This window comes from Typopeltis vanoorti, chromosome 14 (assembly GCF_054136105.1).
Source record: "Typopeltis vanoorti isolate ZY-2024b chromosome 14, IOZ_Tvanoo_1.0, whole genome shotgun sequence".
NCBI classification, from domain to species: domain Eukaryota; kingdom Metazoa; phylum Arthropoda; class Arachnida; order Uropygi; family Thelyphonidae; genus Typopeltis; species Typopeltis vanoorti.
In genome coordinates, this window is record NC_143562.1 from 115,306,655 (window position 1) to 115,327,934 (window position 21,280).

At 35.5% G+C, this 21,280-nt stretch overlaps 1 protein-coding gene across 4 annotated transcripts in view; it reads left to right on the plus strand.

The window, feature by feature from the left end:
* The window catches only part of LOC150099849 (glypican-6-like), a 331,314-nt gene that overhangs the window by 158,381 nt on the left and 151,653 nt on the right, over positions 1–21,280 (plus strand). For 3 of the 4 annotated variants that reach the window (XM_090404104.1, XM_090404103.1, XM_090404106.1), the window contains 2 exons: positions 13,006–13,194; positions 18,863–19,028. In XM_090404104.1, the coding sequence (XP_090260230.1) occupies positions 13,006–13,194; positions 18,863–19,028 (355 nt within the window). The remainder of the gene's footprint in view (positions 1–13,005; positions 13,195–18,862; positions 19,029–21,280) is intronic. The other variant, XM_090404105.1, reaches the window with a different exon arrangement.

The window sequence follows — 21,280 nt, forward strand, 5'->3', positions numbered from 1 at the left end:
TATTGTGAGAATCAGTGAAGATTCGACTGAAAATCATGACATTCCTGATATTTACTCAAGAAGCGTATAGAATATCATGATAATACTATGTGAAAAGTTTAAATTGTTCATGGTAGAGGCTTAATAGAGTGAAGACTGCTACAAAAGAATTGAAACAAATGTTTATTGCTTCTAATATTTTGTCCCAGTCACAGAGACATCTTAAGGAAGTAAAATTGTAACATAAAAACAAAAGCAACATCATAAAAGAAGAAACAAATGAAATGTGTCCCATAACCTTGCTACTAGCCTTCTGCTACCCTTACTTTAGTTTATTGTTATTCCTCTGCTTACATCAACAGTATCCCTTTACCTATCCTGTTTTCTCTCTATTCTCCCTGAAAATACAAAGAGGCTTTATAATGTTGTCTGTAAAACTGTATGATTTCCTCAACCAATGCTTACTAATTCCATTAATGTTTTTTTTTTTTTTTTTTTTTTTTTTTTTTTGCCAAGTTAGTTAACCTCCCATCTGGCCAGAGTAGTGAAATATTCAAACCACCTTAGGATTTTTCATAGATCGAAACATCAGCAGCATTTCTGCCTTTTATGTAATTATCCTCTGCGTTCAGAGTGACCTTGTCAGTTGACTTAAAGTATACTATTTTACTTTGAATTTCCTTCATCCCTCAACATTTTAGCTTACTGTTGAACAATTTATTTATTGTGTTTCTTTCCAAAAATAAAAATGAATTTCACATGTGTGAAAATGAAATAATAATAAATTTAGTTTAATCCTTTATCCAAGTGTGAGCAAACAAAGTTTGCACCTGAAAATATCTTCAGGACTGGGGTAAGGTAGTACAACACTGGGCTACTCATAGCAAAGGTGGACCAAGCTAACATCACTCCTATCTCAGTATCTCCCATAATGCAAAACACATCTCCTAGCGGATATGTATAATGTTATGCATTAAGGGAAGGGCCACTACTCAGACTAGTTTCAACCTTTATTGAGGTCTCTTCAGTGGGAGCCAGGTCCAGAAGTGGAGATACCAGGCAGAAGCAATGGCGAGGTCATCTTTACCTATAGGAGTTGCCAGATCCAGAGTGATTTAATAAAAAGATGGCACACCTTTTGGCAACTCCTATAGGTAAAGGTTATCTTACCATTGCTTCTGCCTGGTATCTCCACTTCTGGGCCTGGCCAACCAAAACTCATTATCTTTGTTGAAAAATAAAGAGCTATTAAATTAATTATAAAGCCTACAAAATCTGTTAGTAAGTGTGCAGCATCTGTAGCAAGGTTAAACTCCAAGCTAACAATCCTCCCACTGCTTCTCCTATCATAAAAAGAAAATAGAGGATACTGGCAAAATTAAGCCTCCACTGGGTTTGCTTATCAACCCCATTTACTCTTTGCCTGTTCCACTTCGGTTATAAGAATTTTTGAATCTTCTAGGTCTCTCAATCATGTTTATCTCGATTGCACTCTGCTCACCCTACCCCTAAAAACTCCCTTTTCTTTCTTAACATTCACTAGCTTGACGTTCAAGATAACTAGGCCTCATTCAGGGTCTCCGAGTGACTGTTCCCTTCAGATGATGAACTTATTGAAGAATCAGTATGATCATTTTGAAATTCATTATCTCTCGTCAAATGTTCTCTCTACCCGATTCTTTAAAACATCATTCCCCTTGCCTGAACGCTTGTTACCCATTAGAAAAATCGCAAGAGAACTTTTATTTTTCTAGAAAGTCAGTTCATAAGATTATTTTCATGCTCGGGCAAGATGTCCTAGGGAGGACCAATAACTCTTGTGAAACACACAAATTAAACTCTGGTAAGTATAACCTAACTCTCACTTTCTTTGTCGCACATATCTCGGGAGTTGAAATCCCATAAGTTTAATCGGTCTCTTCAGTTCAGAAATAACCTTCCATACACGGGATATTATTCTTTGAAAAAAATTTCCTGCTATGACAGAGGCCTAGGAACTGGTATCTAACAGGACGTCACAAGGTATTCCTTGAACTTTTATGGTCATTTTTGACTCCTTGGGTATTCTCCGGTCTTGTTCTCTTTTTCCCAAGGTCTGTTTGCATAAACATGAGGAGTATGCACAAGATTTGGCTCATATCTAGTATATCCGTTGGAGGGTCTCTTATTTCTAAAACAGTATTACATACAAAACATTCGGGAGTCTCCTTTCTGATCTTTGTCTCATTATTCCCGTCGGTTTGAGGTGGAGTTAACTCAGAGGTTTTGGCTGTTCCCCCAACTGCTTGATAACTGCATCAAGTTGCTCCATCAATGGCTGTTGCAGCCTTTTTACCTCTTGTCTGATTATCGATCTTAATTCCTCCATGTTAGTAGGTTTTAATTCCGTCGGGATGGTTGTCTCACTGTCAGTTATCTTTTTAATGTTGAACAAATTTCTCGTTCCCCCTCCTTATCTTTATGATATCTTTAATTGACCCTCCCTTAAACACGTCGCTGTCAATATGGATAAAATATATCACTCCTCTACACTTCATATCCATCATATCTTTCAATGTAATATCAGTGGTATTACAATTTTAATATGCACTTCGTATCCATGGTAACCTGGACGTATATATATATACATATATATGTCCTGGCCAGTTAGATGGTTAATCGAATTTGAGTCCTCATACTTTCACAAGAGGAATCATTTGCCTTTTTAATTACATTAATTTGTTTGTTGATAGAAGCGGGACGAATGTCTCCAAGCTTCTCCTCTCTCTCCTTCGCAGCAAGGTAACATTCCTCCAGATTGGTGAACCTCTTTTTGTAACCAGTCTCCTTCAGTTCTTCCTTGACTCCTAATCTAAACTGGTAGAATACTGCCCAGTCAAGGTGAGGTTTATCTTCCTTGGAAATGCTTAGGCTATTTGCAATTGTCAGTAGTCTATTACACTTTCCTTCTTATCTTGAGCACACACTTCTGCAATTTCCAAAGGTTAGAGCTCAACCTTCTTACTTTGGAGAACTGAGAAATTAAGGTGTCTTTAAACTTTGACTATTCCAACGTGTCCCTAAGTATCGGGGATGAATATAGGAAGTTTTTGCCCTTTCCAACCAGTTTTCTCCTAAGTAGAATTAACAGTTGGAAGTCTGACCACCTTCCAATCTTTCTTAGCTCCTCGACAAAACTAAAGAATGCTAATACATCGTCATTGTCATCACCAGAAAATTGCTGAATGACAAGTTAAGGATTAATTGCATGGAAAAATTCTACATAGGCCATTTTGGTGTTATTTTATTGGTCAACACTTGTAACTTCACAATCCATTATTATTTATCAAAAAATTTTTCTCAAAGTTAAAACTTGTAACTGCCTGACCTGTTACTAAAACTGTCTCAAAAATCCACAATATTTTCAGTGTTGTTAAATGGATTAAAATCCTGTCGACTGCGCCATTTGTAATATTTCTCTATATTTCTTCTTGTTTATTTATTTAATAAAAAAAAGTCTACTGCACCATTTGTAATATTTTTCTTATTTTTAATATAGCGTTGTGGCTTGAGCTAGTTCAAAGTGTCTATAGACTTCAATTTCTAATTCACGCATAAAACTCGCAACTAATCCTAATTCCTTAACAGTTTTACTCCCCCTCTCTCAAGGCTGTAAATATGCTCTTGCACGTGCTTTAATTGTAGACTTAGGAAAAGCCTCTGGCTGGAGCCAAGTCCTTAATCTACTTTGCCGTATTTCACTTGTATTCATCCTTAAAATTTTTTTTTTTTTTTATCGACTGTGCCATTAAGGTTCGCGCAAAAGAATTGTTGTTCCTTCAAGAGAACATACAAGAGAAATAATCAGCTAAGCACAAAAAATAACTCTTAATTTAACTCTATCTCAAGCAGCTCCTATTAATTATTCAGTCAGTCATGGCTATTACTACTCTTAGGTCACCCAGGTTTGGTATTTTTATGAGAGGTGCATTGGCTAAACAAGATCAGGCAAGCTATTAACAAAAAACAACATGTTTATTCGTACTAAGACAAATTATATACAACATTCAAACAACACATATCATGTGTCTGGTTCTAGCTAAGACAACAAGTGTACACTGGAGACAACACTTGTCATGTGTCTAACTCAGAAAATCAATTAAGCATTTCACTTAATCTTTAAGACAAAGAAATCGTAATTACACATTAAATTTTCAGACACTTGGATGAAACTCAACACACTTAAACCACATTCACTCTTAGCATTACATATCATAAGCAAATCTTTAGATCTCTGTATTCTAATATTCACACTCAAACTAAAATATGACTTTCCGATTCTTTCTAACACCTTCTATGCCTCTAAATAACGAAACCAACATTTTCGTTTGAACTTCACAATCTAGGATATTATATGAAACATTCTACTTACAATCTTTCTAGTTCGTTACACTCAACTGTATGACACTATTTCAGACACTATCACAATCAACCTGTGAATTAGACATACTTAACAATACATAATTTTCTGTTATTTCAAATTCACTTTTCCTGCTAGTTAACAAGTAACCTCTCTCAATCCTTTACGATTTCGAGTTACATACACATAACATACTACAACAAATTAATGGCTTACTTGCTAACCATCTTGAGAGGAAAGTCTGACATACATTCCATTATACACATTGGAACTGGAACGTCCTTCTGGTCGATCCTTGAGGACTTTTCTTCGTCGGCCACGCTGGCAGCAGTAAAATATCGGGTGACGACGGCGGGAAAAAACCTTCTGGATTGCGGAAAGGAGCTCTCGCAGACCTCACAGGTGATGAGCCAAGCACGAGACCAAGGATCCAAAAGCCCCGAACCATGTGCTGTATTGACTTTTATTCCATTTTCAGTCCTTTGTTCGTACTTTGGAGTATTCCAGGATTAGCCAGAAGTAATGAAAGAACTGACGACATAGCTGGCCGCTTGACTGTACGATTTCGGTGGTATTCAATGCTAATCCGGCTTAATTCTTATTAATCTCTTAACAACAAGTCTAGAGTGCAGGTGCATTTTAACAGCAAATTAATCTTTTACATTTTTATATTATTACAACTAAGTACATTTTTTTCTTAAAATTTCAGACAAAAAAAATTGTAAATATTTAGTGAAAATTCTCTAAAAAAATTAATTTTTCACGAGATTTTACACCTGGATGCTGACAATGTCAAGTTCTTTCCTAATATCCTTGTTTTTAATATGATATTGCCATTGATGCCATCTGTTCACACCTCTAATCTTTCTCAGGACTTTTATATCTGCGGTCTCTAGTCTTTGGTCAAGTGTTTTACTTCTGATCCAGCTCTCAGATCCATAAGTTAAAACTTAAAATTTCAGACAAAAAAAATTGTAAAATATTTAAGTGAAAATTCTCTAAAAAAATTATTTTTTTGCGAGATTTTACACCTGGATGCTGACAATGTCAAGTTCTTTCCTAATATCCTTGTTTTTAATATGATATTGCCATTGATGCCATCTGTTCACGCCTCTAATCTTTCTCAGGACTTTTATATCTGCGGTCTCTAGTCTTTGGTCAAGTGTTTTACTTCTGACCCAGCTCTCAGATCCATAAGTTAAAACTGGTTTGAACATTGTCTTGTATACAGCTAATTTAGTGTTCCGACTAATTTCTCTCTTATTCCATATGAATTTATTCAGTTGACTTCCTACCATACCAGCTTTGTTGATTCTGTTTTCAATTTCCATATTTAATTTACCATCTTCACTAAAAATCGTGCCTAAGTAGCTGAAATGTTTTACTTGTTTCGCAGGTTCTCCATTCACAAAGCAGTTGACATTTTCAATGATTTGCCTATTTTCGTTGTCTTTGTCTTTTTATTGCTGACCTTCATACCATATCTATTACAACAGTTATTCAATTCAGTCAGGGCATCTTTCAGACTTGTAGCAGATTTATTTAGAAGTATAACATCGTCCGCAATAAAGCAAAGAGCTGAGGTTAACATCTCCAATTTTGATATCATGTTTAATACCACTTTCCTCCATAATGTGATCCATATAGATAATGAATAACAGAGGGGATAATGTCATCCTTGTCTCACACCAGATTTAACATTAAACCATCTTCCTGCACTTCAATTCTAACTGCTGACTTACAACTCAAATAAAGACTAAGTATTGCTTGATATAATGCCCCATTGACACCATATAACTGTAGCGTATTGAATAGCTTCTCTCTTGGCACGTTGTCATATGCCTTTTCCAGATCGACAAAACTTAAATACAGATCTTTGTTATATTCCCATGATTCCTCAACTAATGATCGAAATAATCTCTAGTCGTCGAGAGATGAATGTGATGCAGAACAAATCAAGGAAGCTCATTTAGAAAGAAAGTTCGGCAAATGTGCTGCTGGTCCCTATGAAATAATAGATAAAACCTCCCCACTCAATTATAGAATTAAGGAATTATCAGGACAGAAGAGAACTACGATTGTCCACTCAAACAGACTGAAACTAGTTAAGAGCAGGCCTGACCATCTGGTGTGCCTGGTTGATTCCATTGAGAAAATCTGGGGAAAGGAAGGGAAGTTTCATCATAAGACAACTGATTGTAGAAAGAGTGGTAGATTGCCAAGACGAAGGAACACTGAGCATTTCATGCACAACAATGGAGACTGTCCATTGAAGGATTATTATTATTCTGAAGAGAACCCTCCCTGACTATTAGTTCAGACGGTACTCTACTCCAGTGCGTGAAACCCATACGAATCTAAGTTGTGAGGAAGGAAAAGAGACAAGCCCTATGGAAAATGCGGAAAAATGCTTCATACAGACAAAATATAATTGAAGGCCTTGAAAGTAAAGGAACGATCCCCCCCCTTTCCTGAACTTTAACAATGACGAACAGCCTAAGAATAAAAAAATTTTTCTTTGAAAAATTTTTAAAAGAAAGAATAAGCCTTTGTTAAATCGTGAATGAACGAATTCATGAATTAATTGCTTATGATTCTCAATTTAACAAGGTCGGCATTCCACAAAGACAAAGCGTTAATCAGGAAAGGTACTGTTAAATTAAATAATGTGTTATACCCTAAATCTATAAATTTCGCTTACATCTTAAAAGTTAAGGATGTGTATTATTTGACATATTTTGTACCCTAAGCAAATGCCAATGGATCTAGATACTTTGTTTGTTAATAGGAACTTAATCCTATTAACAGTAAAGCTGCCTACGGCGATACATGTGTATCGAATATTGCAAGTCATGCTCGTGGTGTGTTGATTGTCCACCAGACGGATTGACAGCGCTGCATTTCGTGCAGAATTAATATCTCAGCCACCAGCATACTATTTGGTGCTTGTGAGTGATGGTACAATAGCTGATTTGATATGTGAGCATATCCAATGAATGAGAATGGCGGAAGATATAAAAGATTATTACCTGACCTGGGAGCACTTTCTTGTTCCTGACTTTCGTCTGAGATGAATCGCTGATGTTCGTAGCTCGGAGTTCTAGGCTCGAGCCATCGTGCTCTAAGACACAAAGTTGGCACTTCTGAAATTGTACTTGAACGAAAACTAAGTCTGAGTGGAACGAAAACTATGTCCGAGAAGCGTTCCGAGAAATCTAAGGACATACAGCTTAATAATCCAGAAGTCTGTGGTGATGAAAGGCCATGCTGACAACGAGGAAGCACTCATGCAATGTATCCCGAAAATGCTCTGTATGCCAGAACTAAAGAGACTGTTGAGAGACACTCGTTTTTCTTCTGAGGAATCGCCCTAGAAGGTTGAAATAATCCACATCCGAGACGTTCTGTAAGTCGTCTGATTGCGGTAAGAGAATTTTGATTCCATTTTGTGACTATGTTAACTGTGGGAATGAATAGTGATTATTGTATAGACTCTATTATGAAGGGAAGTCGAGGCATAAATTTGTTCCTAAATAACGTGTCTAGAACCAGAGGGCAATAGATGTAAAATTAATTATCTTGTGGAAATAAGAGATCATGTATTCCATAAGGGATGTTGTGTCTAATCTTGAGGTATAATATATTCCTAGAAAATTTGTTCTAAAAGGGTAATTAAGAAAGAATTGTTCCTTCTGAACGTGTTATGCTAGTGGGATATCAGTTCTGAATTAAATGTATCATATTAAGAAGTTTATGCATGTGAATATCCCAGGAAATATTAAGTGCCTTTAAGAATTTCTAATACAGAATATAGATGTTCGCAATAACGTGCTGAGTTTAAATTGAACAATAGATATGTGAAGAACGTAGTGTATACAATAAGTTTTGTCTTATGATGAGGTTTCTTTCTTAAAGCCAAGAGAACGTAATAGCCTCTGACAAAAGTAGAAGATTATATCCTAATCATATAATTGTGCTGGGAGATTGAATTGGAGTTTCATATTGTTCTTATATGCAACTTAGAATTGAGAGGAGTGATAGAATTGATTCTAATAATAATGTGACTGTTTAACTGAATGTAAGGATAAAGTAAATTGAATAAGTTATTTTATTCTCAGAATAGATAATAATTGGTATTGTGTTAATTTAGAATAATAAATGTTTTTTATATTATGTAAATTCACGTGCTTGCCTGATTTCACTTCACTGTACCATTCATTAAACTAATCGGATCTTTGCGGGAAAACCAAAAGTAAAGAGAGTGACTAATTAACCATGGCCACTTCTGTGTAAGAGAAACTTATGGAGAAATTTAGGGGATTATTTGCTTAAGGAAGTTGAGTGTTATTGTGCTTATTAATTAATTATTCCTTGAAGTTATATTTAATCTCATCTAGATAGTCCAGGATAAAAATAAATATTCTCTATGTTGATACGGGAATGAACTGATTAATGAGAACCTGTAGAATAATACAGATAATATGATGTACTTTCTACTAATGTCAGTTAGGCACAATTCCACTTGAATAAGTAGTGACTGCAACTTATCTTAACGCTAGCTATAAGGATAGAGTAAAAATATCAGCTGAGATACAACAAGATTCCCCCAGAATTTAATATCGTTACCATTTAGAAAATAATAGATAGATAAGAGACCTATCAGACCAAGCTAGGGGGTCACAACAGTCGGCCTTGTTTAACCAGGCGGTGCCCCAGCCGGCATGAAATTTTGTCATGTTGTACCATCATTTTGTATTTTGGTTTAAGCCAATAAGATTACAATTTGGTCAGCTAAATCCCAAATTGCCAGCCCATCCTCATTCATTCAGTATCCAGGTAAGGTAGATACCCAACAGGGTGCACCACGAGAAGGTGAGGATTGGACATTAGGCCAGAAGCCCTGGTCAGTTCTCCACATTCCTTTAAGGCTATGTGGAGGTCTCCTCTCAGTTATACAGCTTTGACTCTTAAGCACCCCCATTTAATTATTTAGATGTTAATAATTCGTTGGTTTATACCCAACATGTTCAGAGCACAACATACTTCAGAGTGTGCAAATAGCAACTTAATAGTGGGAATGGTTTAAAATTGTAATTGACAACACAGAGAACTGAAATCCTAATTTGGCACCAGCTATTATTGGATAAAGAGAGGTTTTACAGTATTGATTCAATCTTAAAATGACTCTTTCCCAAATTTTTGGTGTGTAGTCAGCAACTTCAAAATATTTCCTGAACCTCAAATATGGCTGTGACAGATTTCAACAGTAGATGATGCCGATTAGGGCTTTTGTTTTTTGTGTTGTCCATTACAATTTAAAACATTCTATTAACTGTTGCTGTGTATTTACTGTGACATACTGTTTGTACTCTGAAGATGCTAGGTATAAATCATTGTTAAAATATTAGCTGCTAAATAATTAAATATTTCACTGATTTTTACCCAGTATCTTCATCTTATTTAATTATTTAGCTGCTCTTTTTTTGTTGGTGAACAAAAGAAAAATATCTAAATGTTTGTCTAAATACAAATTTTTCCTGTATGTTAGTAAATGAACTTGTGGTGCATTACATCTACCTAGCCATAAATACTGTTACAACTTGAACAGCGCATAAACCTTTAATCTATCAGTAAATCATTTGCATCTTTCAGCACATACAAACCATATATATAATGTGCATATAGCAGTACTCAATGCTTAATGTCCCCCCTTTTGCCTTCATGCACCCCCAAAATCTGTGAAGCTACATATCAATGGCAGCATGCACAACATCCAACAGAAATGCTGCCACTGCTCGCTCCAGATCCACCTTCTGGGTTGTTATTCTGGTGTGTTGTTTCTTGCAGGTTACTCTCTCAAGCTCTAACCAAAATTTGAAATGCAACAGATTCAGATCAGTACTTCCAGAGCCAATCAGATGGTGATATGTGGTCGGGCACATTCGCCTCTAACCACCTTGTGTGCAGAGTCTCAGTCCTATTAGAAGGTCCACTGCTTACCATGAAAAAAAAGTGTTGTTCAGGGGCTTTATTACAGATACCCAAGTGTTTTGATACACTTTGGCATAGGTTTTGACCCCTTTCTCACAGAAATGCAACTTGGATATCCCCTGATACATCACCTCCCACCAAACCATCACTCATGCATAGTGATGACCCTCTCTGAATCCTGGGTACTATGGCACATGGTGTGCAACCATGCAGGGCATACACCAGATCATTTTGGCCGTTGAATGACTCTTCAGTGTTGAAAATCTTCTCATCTGTGAAAGGATATCTCTGTGTCTGTTGTTTGCTTACCACTGGAGAAGTGCCTTTGATTTTAGAACCCTCTGTCACATAAGTTGTGTTGTTAGGCAGTGTCAAGTAGAACAACGATAGGCTCTCATCCTCAGGTCACCTGTTTTTACATGTGACATTGTTCTCTGCAAAATGAATCTCTCTCTCTCTCTCTCTCTCGACATCACTTTCTGCATTCTCACAGGATTACAGTGGAGGCATGCCTTCACAGCCCTCATAAGCTGTTGCATCCTAATGCAGTGTGGTTGATCTGTTCTTCGACAGTCAGATACATTTCCTGTATCATAATGGTTAATAGTCCAATAATCCCAAGTGTTTTTAGCATGTTGACAATAACAGGTGGCTGCCTTCTATTCTTGTAAAGTGCTGTTACAGCTACATGGTTCTCATAATTTCCTCACTGCATGTTAACCCATTCAGCTAGACAACTCTCTACTGATAAACAAGCAAATATTAGCTATAGTTTACTGGGGGGGCTCCCCCTAGTAAACTATAAACTACTTACAATTAGATTAAAATTTAGTCAGCAAAAGTAATTTAGCTAACCTATGTTTATCACTAAAACGTGTGTACTGCGAGCATGTTGAAATGAAGCATTTGGAGTGTGTACCATACAGTATGTCACACTCATGCAAGGAGGTGCAGATGCCGCAGAGGCGAGCCTCGAGAGAGTGCCGATCTGGCAATTTCACTAGCTATCTTGAATCTTAACCTGGGATTTTGAGTTATCGGACCCCTGCAGTGAGAAAAAAGTTTATGCAACCTCACTGTGTCCGAAAAGAGACCTGAAATGTTGCTGACAGACATACCAACATGGAATAGCCTGGAAATGTTGATAACATAACTATTTTTGGAATATATTAATAGCATAATATACTTATTTGCCTGCTATTCACCGTACCCCCCCCCCGGACAGGCTTCCCGTACCCCAGGTTGGGAACCCCTGCACTAATGAAAGATTGCACTGAGCTTGTGCATGAGGTTTTTAGATAAAATGCATGTAGCATTTTTGTGGATCATTGCTTTAGGATGTGAGCACGATTGGAATATATTGTGTTAAGCTGCAGTATTTCCATTCCCACTTTTCAGCTTCAGGAAAAATTGTTGTTATTCTATCTGGAGAAAGTTTTTTTTTTTTTAGTGGCAGATGTGCAAATGTATGCAGAAAGCTTTCTTTCTTCAGTCTTTTACTTTCTAGGAAATAGTACTTTTTCCAAAGTTTGAATTGGTGATTGCCTGTATACCTTTTAATCTGTTTCATTGTGAAACAGATCTTCTTTCTTTTGAAAAAAAATCTCTCAGGGAGTATGCTGTTCAAGAAAAGTTAATTTACTAGTGGCATGTATGTGTTATTTGTATTGCACAGAGATTAATATGAATGGCTTCCTAAGCTGTGTGGTGAAATTATTTCAGTTTTCATCACTTGCTTGTGAATTCTGGTCTTGGATTGTTTGCATGAGAATTTTCTAGCATTATCTAGCTTTGTAGGGCTATCACACCAAGTAACTTAATTTTCAGAAGGACTATATTGAATTTTGCTGGGATATATATATATTTTTGTTTTGTTTGTGCATGTTAGGATAAGAAAAAATAATCCATGATTAATCAAGCACATTCAGTATATGTATTTTACCTTTCCACTTTTAGTTTATTTTATCACAGAAGTGAATGTTGGTAGCTCACCATAAATTAACTAGTTTGTTTTCAGTTTAATTATAATATTGTCCATGTAGAAACTGTTGAAGCATTTTCAGAGAACTCAATTAAATATTCTGTCTAGTTTTCCCTAGAGTAGAAAGAATTTCTCTTTAGCTTATGGTGAGTAAATATTCAGTGTAACTTGCAAAGAAAATCTTTTGCTGTCCAATGTACTTTTGTAAATGTTTCACCCCTTCTTCCCCTTATTAGACATAAATCCTTTTGCTTACTGAGTATAATTATTGATATCCAATACTAAAACAGATACATTGAGAGATGCATCATTATTTTTGTCGATATTTCCAATTTAAATTACTTTCATTGGATAAACGTAGGGGAAAAGAATATCTTTATTTTTGCATGCAGTATATCTTTGATCAGCAGTTGTTGCATTTTCTAATGCATGGTTTGCTAGTTATTTTATATGTAATGTATAACTTTGTAATCAAGTTAGTAGCTATAGCTATCTAGTACCTTTAAAAGTATTTGCCCTCCCTCCAATAGTATGTGTGCCTCACTTTGAAAATTTGGGTACAGATAACTGGTGCATTTTGAAAACTATGAATATTATATTTTGAAAACTATGAATATGTTGTGTGATTTTAACTAGTTTATTTTTAATTTTTTAGGTGTTAAATGGACAGTATTTATTTAATAATAATTATCTTGATTGTGTCAGTCATCACATGGATAATAATATGGTGTTTGGAAGAATTCCACAACAAATAGCTTTCAAAGTGAAAACAACCTTCATCGCTGTCCGAACTCTTCTAGATGCATTAGCTACTGGCCAAGAAGTTTTAAATATAACAATGAATGTAAGTAATAGCTATTCGTGATTGAAAATGCATTACATATATGATTTAGGATCTGTGGGGTAATGGTCAATATGTATCTGAAGTTCAAAAGGCACATCATAAGAGTTATAAAGACTGCACAACACATTTCTGTTATGATAAAGAGGACGCTGACCAGAATAAGGTTTTATGCCTCTATTCTAATCCTTGATCATCTACATCTGAGTTGTTTGAAAAAATTTGATCATCTGGTTTCTATTGTGGTGATGATTCTAAGAAGGTCCACACAGTAATAACTAAGGAAATATCAGTACTCCAGAATATTGGTTATGGAGGAAGATTGAGTAAACGTAAATTGCAGAATTCAGTCGATGGCTTTTCCAGATCAGTATAATATGGAGAAGGCTATACAGAGTAGTTAGTGGCAAGTGGAATGTGTTGTGAATGAAGAGAATAAATTTAAGGTTAAACAAGAGAGATAATGCTGGCTGAGGAATAACTGAAAAACGGGCTCTGTCATTCTGTAATAACTGATTCAACATAAAAATCTGATTGTGAAATAGTAGTATTGCTTCATGGTTTTGTATTTCTATATTAGATTTTCAGCAAACCTCTTAAGAGAGATCCATTGAAAGGCATTGCCTTTCAGTGGATCTATAACATCTCTAAAGGTTGATTCTATGTCAATCTCTAGAGACTTCTACATTTACTTATAGTAATAAACTGAACTGACTGAGTCCACTCTCCCTAGAAATGTCTTATATGAAAGCGAGGACCAAACATTGGATCATATGTCTACATGGAGAACAAAAAGTCTTGCTAAGAATGAAATCTTTCTTCCCAAACATGTTGTATTTTTACTGAGTGTGTGTTTTCATGATGGAAAATTCAAAAATTTTCCGACTTAGACCTTCCTTGTCCCAATTCTTACCATTCATTTTCTCTTTGCTATTCTCCAAATGGAGCCTCCATAGCCCAGTTAGTTTAGTCAAGCCCTTCTGTTTAGAAAGACCCAGTTTCAGATCTTGTCTATGACATGAGGAACCTTTGTCAAGGGTTTTTCAATCAAATGGTGAGTTAGCTTTAGCTGGTCTCATATGGAGGTAGAGCATTTTTTCCTCCCTGAAATGTAGATTTTTCATCCCTAAAAACAGGCAAACCTGTCAAATGCAGTATGCAGACTTAGGACACTTTGGGAATAAAAATTAACCAGTCTCTTGTGTCAGATTTGGTTATGAATACCTGTACTGTTCATGTGTCTGCAGGGCACCTTTCTTCTTAAATTCCCTTCACAATTGTTTCCTTTTTTGCAGCTTTAGCATGATGACGGTATTCATCCATTTATTTCTCACTTGATTTATTCTTCTGACTCTAGGTATGTAGTCTGCCATTACCTCCCTCAAACATTCCTTGACCACTTCCCATGCGCTATCAGCATTGAGCCCTTGCAGTTTTATGCTATGGTACCGATCCAAGCAATCTCCTAAGCTTGTCACACTTACCAGCCCTATAATTCCACATACACCCCATCTTAACTGAAAATTCCACACATTTGCAGTTACTAGATCAAGCACTCTCAAAACCTTAGTGAAAACCTTTTTCACTCTCTCAGTTTCTCTAGCTTACTTTTCATTTCCGTTTCTTTCATGCACACCATCTTCTAACTTTTCAGTCAGTTTTGCATTCTTTGCCTCATGGTCTAATATATCACACTTCCAACAAATCCGTACTTTCTCTTGTCTCTCATTCATTCCCCCCCCCCTCTCTCTCTCTCTATATATATATATATAAACATCTCTTACACTGCGCCATGCATACATATTGTACTCATGACATTTTCAAAATTTGAATCATTTACGAAAAGTCTGTCATTAAACTTCACTTAATTTTAGATTATTATAATTCTCTTATCTACATCTATGTTCTTTCTTTCCTATTTTGCTATTCTAACCACTTACTTTTCTTTCTGAATCACAATATTCAGTTCAGGGCATAGTGATCAGCTAAAAGTATGGCATTTTTTCAAATAAATTACCTGTTATTGTGTGTACTTAAAAAGTCCTATCTTTATGTCATGAAATTAGATATGAAGGTTAATGTTATTTCTATCCTTAAAAAAATTAAGGAAGATAAACACCATGAAAGAATATTTTTGCCCTTCTGTTTATACAGAATCTTTTTTCTTTTTGAATATACTGTAACATTATTTTTTTAATTTGCTATTTTGGAATAAAAAATATTATTAGTGCTACTTTGAATATTTCTCATTTGTGGCGCACACTGCTATCATCATCATCAAATTCCTGATATTTACCCTCAAGGGGAGTACAGGATATGATAGTTTCACGTAAATTTTTCACGTAGTACTAACTACGTGAAAAATTTACATCATTACTAACTTCCTATCTACAATTTTCCTTCAAATCAATCTACTACCTGTCAAGACTCCAACATTGTCAGATCTTATATTTCTATCTTCTAAGACACTTTTTACTGTATCAATCCACCTATATCTTGGTCTTCCTCTGGGTCTTTTTCCTACCAACCCGGGAGAGAACATCGTTTTGCTAATCTTTCCTCTCAAATTCTGTTTAAGTGACCATACCACCTGGGATTAGCTCGGCTAACATATTCCTGGATGCTAACAATATTAAGTTCTTTCCTAATATCCTCGTTTTTAATATACTTTGCCGCTGATTCCATCTGTCCATCCCTCTAATCTTTCTCAGGACTCTCATATCTGCAGTCTCTAGTCTTTGGTCAAGTGTTTTTCTTCTAACCCAGTTCTCAGATTCGTAAGTTAAAACTGATTTGAACACTATCTTGTATACAGCTAACTTAGTTTTGACTAATTTCTCTCTTATTCCATATAAATGTATACTGTTGACTTCCTACAATACCAGCTTTGTTGATCCAGTTGGCTATTTCCATATTTAATTTACCATCTTTACTAAAAATCATGCCTAAATAGCTTAAATGTTTTACTTGTTCTATAGGTTCTCCATTCACAATGCAGTTGATATTTTCAATACTTCTGCTTATTTTCATTGCCTTTGTCTTGTTATTGCTGACCTTCATACCATATCTATTACAACAGTTATTCAATTTAGTCAGGGAATCTTGCAGACTTATAGCAGATTCATTTAGAAGTATAACATCATCTGCATAAAGCAAAAAGCTGATATTAACATCTCCAATTTTGATATCAGATTTAATACCACTTTCCTTCATAATGTGATCCATATAGATGCTGAATAACAGAGGGGATAATGTACATCCTTGTCTGACACCAGGTTTAACATAAAACCATCTTCCTTCAATTCTAACTGCTGACTTACAACTTAAATAAAGACTAAGTGTTTCTTGATATAATGCCCCACTGACACCATACAACTGTAGCATTTTGAATAGATTCTCTCTTGGCACCTTGTCATATTCCTTTTTCAGATCTACAAAACTTAAATACAGATCTCTGTTATATTCCCATGATTTCTCAACTATTTGTCATAAAATGAAAATCTGGTCCTGACAGCCTCTATTTGGCCTGAATCCAGCTTGTTCTTCACTGAGCTTCCCTTCCACAATCCTTCTCAACCATTTCCCAAGTATACTGGCATAAATCTTACCAGGAACACTGAGTAGAAAATTCCTCTGTAATTCTCACATTTAGTTTATTTCCCTTTTTATGTATGGGTACTATAAGAGCTCTGCTTCAATCATCTGGAATTTGTCCCTCTGTCCAGGCTCTCTGAACTATATATTCCTGATTGCATGCCTGATCATTGTTTTTTTTTTTTTTATCACTGTGCTGTCATCACTGCTAGTTTCATTTAGAAATTTTTCAAAGTAATTTCTTTATACTTCAAGGATATCTTTTTCTCCAATTTTCATGTCACCTTTATCATCTCTAATTCCTTTTACCAGCACTCTTTCCTCCATTTCTGAGCTTCCTGAACAACCTCCAGAATATCTTGCCACTTCTTGATATTTATTTTCTATGTTCTTACCAAAGTCTTCTTATGATAGTTTGTTCTTACCAAAGTCTTCTTTGGTTTAGCTAGTTTTGCACAGTGTTTAACTTTCTTACATTTGTCTTATTCTTTAAAAGCACAATCTGATTTATTTGCCAGGAACTTTTGATATGCTTTCTACTTTTCCTTCACTGCTTCTTTAACTTTCTGTGTCCACCATGGAGTTCTGATTTTTCTATCCTTGCAGATAACCTCACCAGATGCCTCTCTGGCTGAATCAATCAATATTTTCTTCAGAGCTAGGCACTGAATCTCCAAGGTTTGAATCCTGTTCTCAAACCCTTTCATTTTTTCTTCAATAATCTTTGTGTATTTTAGTCTACAGTTCACATCTGAGAGCTGCTCAACTTTTGTTCGCTTTAAAACTTTCTGACATGTTCTTCTTTTCAATATGAAATTCAGTTTTATCCTGCTCAAGACTAAATGGTGATCACCTCCAGTTTCTTGAACTCTGGTGATATTGAGTTGGGGTGTGTTTTAGGGTTTGTAGCTGACTTTTCGCTGTTTGTCCTGGTTCCCCTGCAAAATCAAAGGGGTCCTTGTTTAACCCATCGACGCCCCAGCCAGCATGAAATTCTGTCACGTTGTACTATCATTTAGTATTGTGGTTGAAGCCAATACGAATACAGTTTGGTCAGCTAAATCCCAAATTGCCAGCCCATCCTCATTCATTCAGTATCCAAGTAGATACCTAATAGGGTGCATCATGAGAAGGTGAGGATTGGACATTACATCAGAAGCCCTGGTCAGTTTTCTGCATTCTTTTAAAGGCTATGTGGAGGTCTCCTCTCAGTTATATAGCTTTGACCCTTAAGCACACACTGCTATATATATTTAAAAATCGAATTTTCACTATTTGTAAGTTGTATGTTATTTACTAAATACGGTCTTTTAAATAGGCAAATTTCAAAAACCAGTTGCATTATGTGGGGATTGTGTTACACAGAATGTTTCAGGAAAAAAAACAAAAAAAAAAAACAATCCTGATGAAAGACTGGGATTTCACTGGAATAAATGTTTATCCAATTAGAAATGAAATTTGATAATAACAGTAATAGCTCTCTATTATATCTATAGTAATTCGCTCTCTTCTTGAGTTAAAGAGAATAATAGAATATTATGTAACTATTGTTATCATTATTATAGTTATTATAGAATACATTTTACATTGTAATAACACAGTAAGTTTTCTAATATAAATTGAAATGTACATAAAGAGTTCCTTTATCCCACTTTTAGTAAAATACTACTGTTAATAATAATAATTCTAATTTTAATTCTATTGTGAAAAATAATTTAGAAATGAAATTTCACTTTTGTTGCATGCTCCTATACATATTTCGAATGATAAATTATAGCAAAAGTGCTGCTTCTTCAAACTGTCCACATAATATCTAAACTAGCAGAAAATATATACATAACAATTTACTTAGTGATTGTTTATTTCAATTTGTAATGAGTGATTCTGGGAAACCAAGAAAGTCGAAATGCAGTGAACTACTGATCATGTTATAAAGAAAATGTGAGATGTGGAAAGATGTGTTATTTCTGTTAGCATTTTGATAAATCTGTAGTTGCCTTTATATTTTCATATAAGAGAGCAATTTATATAATTTATTGTGCATTTATCTTTAATTTTTTTTTTTTTTTCTATACAGGTTGTTTTATCTTCTGAATGCAGGATCACTGTAACGAATATGGTGTTTTGTTCCCCATGCAAGGAAGTACAGTTTGTAAAGCCTTGTAATAATTACTGTTTAAATATGATGAACAACTGCTTTAGAGACTATTTGGATCTAAATACAGAATGGAATAATTATATAGGTATTTAACTTAAGTGTTATTTTTTTTTATTTATCTGATAAATATAGCAAGAGTGGACAGAATATTGCACCCTTCATTTGAAAAAGACTAGAGTTTCTCATTATAGAGAGAAGAATCTTTTTATAGCTTTTTCCATTTGAAGGCGAGTTAGCCAATAAGAATCTTTATATGGACTTTACCAATTGATGGTTAGATAACCGATCTCATATGAAGGTAACAGGGTTTTCATCGTATAAAAAGAGAAATTGGCCAGAGAATACATGCAATTAGCAGACCAAAGTACTGTTATTCTAACGGTAGGTGATTATTTATTTATTCATATGACATTCCTCCACCGTCCCTTAGGACTGGTTGAGCCCCCTCCTAGTGAGAGATTAAGTATGTATTTTTTTGACTGTAGATCGATGTGTGTTCACAGGTTTGTTTGCCTGTTCTGAGGGATGAAAAACCAGAGTTTCTGGGTGAAAAAAACCCTCTACCTCCATATGAGACCGGCTAACTCGCCTTTAGTCAGAAGAGACCTCACATAATGGATGGGAATCAAACCCCATGTCTTTCCGACCAAAGGGCTTAGTCTATACTGACTGAACTATGCAGGTTCTGCCAGTAGGTGATGTAATACGGAGATAAAGGATTGAGTAGTCATATTTATGAATTTAGGGAATAATTCATAAATCTTATTATTAATAAAATAACACTTGACATTTCGACCCCTGTATTGAGGTCATCATCAGAAAAATACATGTGTATATGAAGACAAGCTACATGCTCTCTACAAAGATAAATAATACGCTGTTATTTGATCCTTTTACTGCACCTGACCTCTAGTGGTAAAAAAAAAACAAAAAACACAATAAACCCTGCTAAAGTCCTCCCATACTAGGCTTTTCTTCTGGACTTGTACTGTTCAGGTTGCTATTGAATGTTTAAAAAATAAAATAAAAAATCCTCAAGTCTTCTTGTACTGACATTTTTCTTTGGCTTGTTCTGGTTGCTATAATGGTTGTAAATGGGTCCTCCACATTCTTGGAATGGTTAGACCATCATTTTTGTTCATATTAGGATTGTGTTTGAGCATTTCACATGCTTCTTTAAATGCCTCTCGAACCAGGTTTTGGTGCTGTGTAAGGACTTGATACCTTTCCAATCAATTTTGTGGCATGTCTGGAGTGCGTGGTCTGAAAGGCTAGTTTTTCCAAAATGGAGGATTTAATGTGTCGTTTGTGTTCGTCCTTCCTAATTGGGATGGTTCGCCCTGTTACATGTGCATTGTATTTTGTAAACCCCTGGGTGGGCTAGGTGTGGAAGAGGATCTTTGGAAGAACTGAGTAGGTGTCTTAATTTTGTCAGGGGTTTAAAGATGGTTTTGATGTTGTATTTGTGTAGTGTTCTGTCTGTTTTCTCGAAAATGCCTCTAACATAAGGAATGGCAATGGCATTCTTGAAACCCTTTTTGTTTTTAGTGTTGTCTCGGTGGAGGATCTTTTGAATAGTTTTTTTACTGTATCCATTTTTTATAAATGTATGGTTGATGAGCTTGTATTCCTAATTTAGAGCTTGCTCATTTGAACAAATAGTTTGAGCTCTATGTTTAAGGGTGCTTATGACACCTAGTTTTTGTGTTGGGTGGCAGTAAGAATTTTTGTGTATGTACTGGCCTGTGTGTGTGTGGGTTTGTGGTAGACTGAGGAGGAGAGACAGCCTGAGGGAAGACGTATAACGAGTATGTCTAGGAAAGGAAGAGAGTTGTTTTTTTCTATTTCAGTGGTGAATTGGATACATTTGTGTTGTTTGTTTAGGTGGCTAAGGAATCTATTTAGTGCTTCGCGGCCGTGGGGCCAAATTGCAAAAATATCATCAATCAACGTATCTGAGCCAGATTTTGGGCTTTAGGCATGCTGACTCTAGAGCTGATTGCTCAAAGTCTTCCATATAAAAGTTACCTATTGGGGGAAGTGGTGAGCCTATGGCTGTACCTTCTTTTTGAAGGTAAAAATTGTTTTACCACACAAAATATCTGGAGCAGAATACGTGGGCAAAGAGGGCCTTGATGTCGTGTGGAAATATGTTCTGTAGGAGCACAATAGTATCATTAATTCGGACATTGGTGAAGAGGGCAGTTATGTCAAAGCTGACTAATAAATCTTGATTGTTGAGTGTAATGTTGTTAATTTTGCTTAGAAATATTGTGTATTTTTTATGTAGGAAGGGGAATGACCTACCAATTCCTTGAATATGGCTGGTAATTTTTT